Source organism: Leopardus geoffroyi, chromosome A3 (genome assembly GCF_018350155.1).
Source record: "Leopardus geoffroyi isolate Oge1 chromosome A3, O.geoffroyi_Oge1_pat1.0, whole genome shotgun sequence".
Lineage (NCBI taxonomy): Eukaryota > Metazoa > Chordata > Mammalia > Carnivora > Felidae > Leopardus > Leopardus geoffroyi.
Window position 1 is genome coordinate 114,430,842 of NC_059336.1, and position 7,963 is coordinate 114,438,804.

At 42.6% G+C, this 7,963-nt stretch overlaps 1 protein-coding gene across 4 annotated transcripts in view; it reads right to left on the minus strand.

Annotated features, from left to right (window-relative positions):
* SPAST (spastin) overlaps window positions 1-5,352 on the minus strand; it is a 51,750-nt gene extending 46,398 nt beyond the window's left edge. The window contains exon 1 of one of the 4 annotated variants that reach the window (XM_045447231.1): window positions 4,651-5,352. In XM_045447231.1, coding sequence (XP_045303187.1) covers window positions 4,651-5,065 — 415 coding nt within the window. In that variant the 5' untranslated portion in view covers window positions 5,066-5,352. The remainder of the gene's footprint in view (window positions 1-4,650) is intronic. The other 3 variants (XM_045447230.1, XM_045447233.1, XM_045447232.1) reach the window with 3 other exon arrangements.
* Window positions 5,353-7,963: the final 2,611 nt, after the last annotated feature.

A 7,963-nucleotide genomic window follows, 5' to 3' on the forward strand; every position in this document is an offset into this window, starting at 1 on the left:
CTATCCTTACATTAGGTAAACAGAATTTGCTGTGTTATTCTTCTCTGTTTAAAATAGTGTGGCTTGGCACAAAAACAGACACATAGACCAATGGAATAGAATAGAAACCCCAGAACTAGACCCACAAACGTATGGTCAACTCATCTTTGACAAAGCAGGAAAGAACATCCAATGGAAAAAAGACAGCCTCTTTAACAAATGGTGCTGGGAGAACTGGACAGCAACATGCAGAAGGTTGAAACTAGACCACTTTCTCACACCATTCACAAAAATAAACTCAAAATGGATAAAGGACCTGAATGTGAGACAGGAAACCATCAAAACCTTAGAGGAGAAAGCAGGAAAAGACCTCTCTGACCTCAGCCGTAGCAATCTCTTACTCGACACATCCCCAAAGGCAAGGGAATTAAAAGCAAAAGTGAATTACTGGGACCTTATGAAGATAAAAAGCTTCTGCACAGCAAAGGAAACAACCAACAAAACTAAAAGGCAACCAACGGAATGGGAAAAGATATTTGCAAATGACATATCAGACAAAGGGCTAGTATCCAGAATCTATAAAGAGCTCACCAAACTCCACACCCGAAAAACAAATAACCCAGTGAAGAAATGGGCAGAAAACATGAATAGACACTTCTCTAAAGAAGACATCCGGATGGCCAACAGGCACATGAAAAGATGTTCAGCGTCGCTCCTTATCAGGGAAGTACAAATCAAAACCACACTCAGGTATCACCTCACGCCAGTCAGAGTGGCCAAAATGAACAAATCAGGAGACTATAGATGCTGGCGAGGATGTGGAGAAACGGGAACCCTCTTGCACTGTTGGTGGGAATGCAAATTGGTGCAGCCGCTCTGGAAAACAGTGTGGAGGTTCCTCAGAAAATTAAAAATAGACCTACCCTATGACCCAGCAATAGCACTGCTGGGAATTTATCCAAGGGATACAGGAGTACTGATGCATAGGGGCACTTGTACCCCAATGTTCATAGCAGCACTCTCAACAATAGCCAAATTATGGAAAGAGCCTAAATGTCCATCAACTGATGAATGGATAAAGAAATTGTGGTTTATATACACAATGGAATACTACGTGGCAATGAGAAAAAATGAAATATGGCCTTTTGTAGCAACGTGGATGGAACTGGAGAGTGTGATGCTAAGTGAAATAAGCCATACAGAGAAAGACAGATACCATATGGTTTCACTCTTATGTGGACCCTGAGAAACGTAACAGGAACCCGTGGGGGAGGGGGAGGAAAAAAGGAAAAAAAAAAAAAAAAAGAGGTTAGAGTGGGAGAGAGCCAAAGCATAAGAGACTGTTAAAAACTGAGAACAAACTGAGGGTTGATGGGGGGTGGGAGGGAGGAGAGGGTGGGTGATGGGTATTGAGGAGGGCACCCTTTGGGATGAGCGCTGGGTGTTTTATGGAAACCAATTTGGACAATAAATTTCATATATTATAAAAAAATAAAAAAAAAATAAAATAAAATAGTGTGGCTTCATACAAACTTAGCCATTTATGAAAATTCAGTATCAAAGCTGAGTATGCCAAAAGAATAAAATACAAAATAAGCAGTCACTATATAAACCACATGTATACACTACTTTATTAAAATAAGATTTAATTTGGCCTTTATTACTTCAAGGCATCAAATGTTTCAATTAACACCACTACAGTCTGAAATAGCGCACTTCACCTGCAGAAACAAAGTGGCTTTCAGCACATTTAGAAGCTAAGTCAAGTTGCTAAGGGAATAGCAGTGCATCACATTACTAGCCCCTTGATGGTTTACCAGAGTTCGGAAACCTTTGATGACTGATTTAAAGACAATTCATTTCTTGCTTTTTCTTTCTTTCTTTTTTTTTTTTAAGTAGGCCTCATGCCTAGCACAGAGCCCAGTGTGGGGCTTGAACTCACGACCCCAAGACCAAGACCTGAGCCAAGATCAAGAGTCGGACACTTAACCAACGGAGCCACCCAGCAGCCTCAAAGGGTTCTATTTGTTCATATATACAGTATTTTGACACAGTGGGAAAGAGGGAGAATGAAATTCTCGTATTCTTCTATATTGTCAAAGACAGCTGAGAGATAAATAGGCTTCAAATGTGAACTCTTGCAACTACTGGATTAAGGCTCAAGTACAAAAAGTTTCAATATTCTAAAGAAAAAATAGGAGATAGAAGGGAACCATGACAATATAAACTTAGCTTTAACTCATTTTTAAAGGAAAATGAATAATTTGTTTCAGTTTGAATTAGTTTTGGCATATAAGGCATCAGTTGCAGAACTCAAACTGAAGAGTTACCAAAGCCCATTCCGACATCTTTTAGAAACTAAAATAAAGCAAAAAACTTTGAATAGAAACATTATTGGTAGAATGAGGGTGATGTGGTCCATGGATTGCTGAAATATTTATACTTAAAAAATATTTTAGGGGGATTTAATTATAATAGATGCAGGCATACATGTGATACTCTAAGATAAATTATAAGTATGAAACACAAAGTCTAAATTCTACTTCTGTCACTTATCCCTCACATGAAACTGATTTCTCTTTAAATCTAATAGCCTCATATCTTTTTTTTTTTTTTTTTCATATCTAGGTTTTCCTTGCCCTCTCCTCTTATCCTACCTCCCTCCTAACTCCCATCACTCAGTGTTAAATAAAATATCCTTATATTTTCTGGCATTCTTTTCCTAAATACTACAATGAATCTACCTTTAAAGATCTTCCCACTATTCTAAACCATCTTTTGACCTAGATGGGTAAACTTCTGAAGACCCTACTGTAACCAGATAGTGCAACAAAACAGTGCTTCTCTAGGAAGAGACGATGGTACTCTTCATCCTCACCAAGGATCCTTGGATGTTCCTAAGTGGTGATACAGCATAAAGCAGTTAAAAAACTTCCTTCCACAAACACATGGTATTTTTGTTCTTAAACAGAACTCCTTAACTTTTTTTTTATTTTTAAAAAAAAATTTTTTTTCAACGTTTATTTATTTTTGGGACAGAGAGAGACAGAGCATGAACGGGGGAGGGGCAGAGAGAGAGGGAGACAGAATCGGAAACAGGCTCCAGGCTCTGAGCCATCAGCCCAGAGCCTGACGCGGGGCTCGAACTCACGGACCGCGAGATCGTGACCTCGCTGAAGTCGGACGCTTAACCGACTGCGCCACCCAGGCGCCCCATAACTTTTTTTTTTTTAATAAAGATTTTTTTAAAGCAATCTCTACACCCAACGGGGGGCTCAAACTCAGAACCCTGAGATCAAGAGCTGTGTGTTCCACCGACTGAGCCAGCGAGGTGTCCTTTCCTAGAACTCTCTTAACCTCCACTGTCCTAACAATCAAAAACCATGAATGCCTGTCCCTTTCCTTAAATCCAAAGGAAATAGGTTTCAACAAAACTGAAATTCTAGAACAGTTTCTGCAGTTGACAGTGGTGAAATATTGCAAATGAACAGCAGATTTTTTTTTTTTTTCCTTTCTAACTGACAATGTAAGTGAACACCTAATTGAGGTGGGATAGAAAAATGTTCTTTGGTAGTTACAGGAAAAACAAGATCTCAGCGTACCAGAGGGAGAGATGAAAGGAGGGATTTTCAAAATGTTTTAAGATGTCTTCTAACTTCAGCTCTCATCTTCCATAAAAATTTTTTTTTCATTAGCAATCAGCATAGGTTTGAAATGCTTTAATCCTTTGGGACTCAGTTTGTTCATCTGTAAAATGCTGATACTAACAGTACTTTTAACTCACAGGGTAATTGTGAGGATTAAATAGGTAATACACACAAACCTAATAGTACAGTGCTTGGTGCACAGAACCACTTAAAAACGTTTAAAAAAATCTAAAGGATATAGATTTTGCTTTCATTCAAAGTGGGAAAGAGGGAGATGAAAAAAAAGATATACATCTTTGCTTCAAGTTTTATTATAAAACGAGCTATGTAAGTTTTTCCTGTTCATTTATTTAACATTTCAATTTAGAAACTTAGAGGCAACCTTGTTATACTGATTTACATAAAATCAAACAAGACACAAATTTCACGTTAAACTAGAACTTGATAGAAAAGCACTTGGGAGTCATTCTATTGATAAAATGCCTGTCCTGTAACTTCAAACAAAATGCCAATTTAGCTATAATCCGATGCAGCTGTTCCTTTCAAAATTAAGTCACCATTTGTTCTTTTTTTTTTTTTTTTTTTTTTTCTGACACTACAGTACCTTGCTTTCATTAAAAGCTTCTAACAAGGCACAGCTTCTCCGATACCAAAACCTTTTGGAAACCTGGCTCAGAGGAAGCCACACACTGTTTACAGTGCTAGAAAGGATCCGTGTGGTCACTCTAGGACAACTGTCACTGTCACTAGCACGTCCGGCTGTCTCAGGGACTTGGGTCATGTCGAAGTGAAGGGGAAGGCTGTCTGAAACAAAGTCGACAGCTAGAGTGGCTGAATGGGGGGAGGTTTAACTGAGAACAGGACGAGGGTCTGACCGTGGTGAAGCCGTCTGCTGGGGTGGATCAATTCCGAGGGTGCACTGCCCACTCCCAGAGCAAAGGGACGCAGGTGTTGCCATCCCTCGGCAACCCCACCGCTTTCTTCCTGGCGCCGCCTCCCCCCCTCCCGTCAGCCCCCTAGTTACCTTTCTCGTCCTCATCGATGCGCAGGGCAACGGAGATGTACTCGAAGGCCTGTTTGTGGAAGGCTCGGACGCGCTCGGCCTCCCCGCCCGGCACTGGTGCCGGGGGCGAGGCCGAGGCCGGCGCCGGCGCGGCCCGGGAGCTCCTCTTGGCAGCCATGAGGGCGCGGGAGAAGCGCTGGCAGAGCCACACGAAGAGGAGCCCCAGGTGGAAGGCGACGAACCGCAGCAGCGCGAAGCCTATGAACAGCGGGTAGGAGAAGTAGTACAGGTTCCGCTTATGCGGCGACTCGGGCGGGGGGGCCGGCCTGGGGGCGGGACGGGCGGGGGTCAGGCAGGGGGGCGGAGGCCTGGGAGGCACCGGGCTGCTGCCGCCGCCGGAGCCTTTCTTCTTCCCTCGTCCACCCGGAGAATTCATTCACAGCTCCCACTGCCGCCGCCGCCATAACCCGCCTCCCGCAGACCGACGGCGACCAAGCGACGGCGGCGGCCACTGGGACGGCGAGGGCCACAGACGCCCGCGCGCCCGCCGGTCCCAGGAGCTCGGCACCTCCACGCGCTGCTCGCAGGCTCCGCCCCTTTCTCCGCGCTCGGCCAAGAGCACAACCCCTTTCCTCCTCCAGCGGTCGGTAGCTCCTGCCCCTCCCTCTCGGTGTCCTCTCAGCCTCCTGGTAGCTCCGAGCGGTGACCGCGCACGCGCACGCACACCCATGTCTTTCTCCGGCGCGCGCGCGCACGCCGCCGTCTTTGTTGACCCGAGCTCCTACTGCGCGTGTGCAGTTCCCGCCCTTTGGGCCCTTCCCAGCGGGACTACTGTTCCCAAGGTACAGTTCGGCTACGTTGTCCTCAGGGACTGGTCGCTCTACTGACAACGCTGTCCCCGGCAACTGCTTAGCAGGGAAACTTGGTCATCAACTCCTCAACGCAGGCGGGTACAGCTGCGGCTTGGGGTCGTTCTGCTAGTTCGCAGTGCTCCTATCTCGCACTGTCATCGTTTTCTTATATTTCTTTCAGCATTTTCTGCCAGTCTTCCGCAAGGAATGGTTCACCTGTGTTCCATCTCAAAAGTAATGGGTACCATGAAAACACTCTCAGTGTCCATCTATAGGAAAATGATTGAATGAATTTTGGAATACCTATATGTAATTCCGTGGACCATTTAAAAAGAATGAGGTGGACCTATACGTACTGATAAAGGAAGGTGTCCAGGATATATTGTTAAGTGAAAATAGGAAATTACCGATCGGTGTGGTATGATTCTATTTTGTATTAAAAAGAAAAAAAAAAGTAAGGGTACCAATCTGGGAATTATTATCTGAGAAAGAAGCAATTGTAGAGACGTATAAACTCAAGGTCACCGAAAACAAAAATGTTAGCTCACTGGAATGAAGTGAACGATTCTAGAGGTTTAATTAGTATGTGTTTAGATGTCTATTTTGAAGAATTAATTCGTTTGAATAGGGACATTCCTAGGTTTTGCACAGTAATCACCCCACAGCTTACTAAAGAGTCCAGACTGGGCCTTTTTTTTTTTTTTTTTTTTTTTAATCTACTGGATGTCCCTTCCTTTGGGGAACTACCTACCCACTTCTGCTGCCTGTATTCCAATGAGCTGCAAGCACTGAACCCAACCTCCCAGATCACAGAAGTGGAAACATGAGGTTAATATACTCTCCTAGAAACTGGAATCTTGGATGGACACACTGGGATAAAAGATAGTAGGAACTGAGTTGCTCTAAAGAGCTAGTCTATCAGTTCATCTCATTGAGATCCCCAGAGCTGCCAGTCTCCTGGACTGGTCACTTGATAGTGTAACCTATCCAATAAACTATTCAGCCTGTATCTCTATTTCTCTGTTTCTCTCTCTCCCTTTCTCCATCTATTTCTCTTTTGTTTCCTCTCTTTTTCTTTTTACTTGGGTTAGCCATAGTTGTTTCTTGTTGCCTAAAATTAAGGAATCCTAACTGATAAAGTCCCCATTGTTGACAGAGTGAGGTTTATAAATGCTTCATGCCAGCTTCCAAGAATCTCCATATTCTGGCCAAAATTTTGTCTAATTTTTTCCCCACCACTACCTCCCTACAAACATAGGTTATTACAAAAATGACTTACCCCCCGTTTGGCTCCAACTGCTCCCCACCCCTTTGCCTGCCTCTGTGCTTCTGCCAATTCCTCATTCTGAAATGTCCTTTCCTTCATATTTGATTAATTTCCATTCCTGACTTTTCTCTTTTGAACACCATAGTACTTTTGTTGTAATGTGAAATCCCTTATATTTATACATATATCATGCAAAGAAGATATGTGTAACTTATATGTACAAAGAAAAATAATGAAACAAACAGCATCCAGTTTAAGAAAAACTAATGTGACCTGTTCCTTGAAGCACTTTGTGAGCCCCTCCCTAATCTCAATCTCCCCCTTTCCAGGAAGCTGCTGTCCAAAATTTTGTACTCATTGTTCCTTTGCCTTTCATTTTAGTTTTGCAATGTCTGTATGTATTTCTATACAATATATTGTATAGTTTTGCCTGGTTTTGACCTTATACAAATGCAACCATACCACATGTATTCTTAATTAGCAGTTTTCTGCTCAATAGTTAAGTGTTTGTGATAACTCCTTGTTGATTTGTATAGGTATAGTACATTTATTTTCACTGCTATGTGGTTTTCCACTATATGAATTTACAACAATTTATTTTACCATTCAACTGTTGATGGTGCCAGTTTTGTTTTTGTTTGTCCTTAAACAACTTTTTAACTTGCCAAGACATGGCATACAGTAGAGTGGATCTGGAGTCAGATTGGTTGCATTTAAATCCCTGCTCCACCACTTTCTATGATCTTGGACTAGTGAGTGACTCAGCTTTCACATCTATTACATAATAACAGATTAGTGCCTGGAATGAATTTGCTGCTTGATAAATTGTTGAATGAAGAATGGTTTTCTCACATCTACACATATACTATAATCCACTAAAATGAATTACTAGCAAGTTTCCAAACATTCATTGCTCTTTCCTAGGACCACAGTTCTCCTTGTGTCATTTTTCTTTCCTTTAGAATTGCTTCTCCTCCTACTTCCACTGTCAAAATCTCTCATGGCTTAACCATAATGTTATCTTCTTTTCTTAAATATTTATTTATTTTGAGAAGGGAGGGGCAGAGAGAGAGGGAGAGACTGAGTCCCAAGCAGGTTCCATGCTATCAGCACAGAGCCCCACTTGGGACTTGATCCCACAAACCATGAGATCATGACCTGAGCTGAAACCAAGAGTCAAATGCTTAACCGACTGCGCCACCCAGGCACCCCTGTA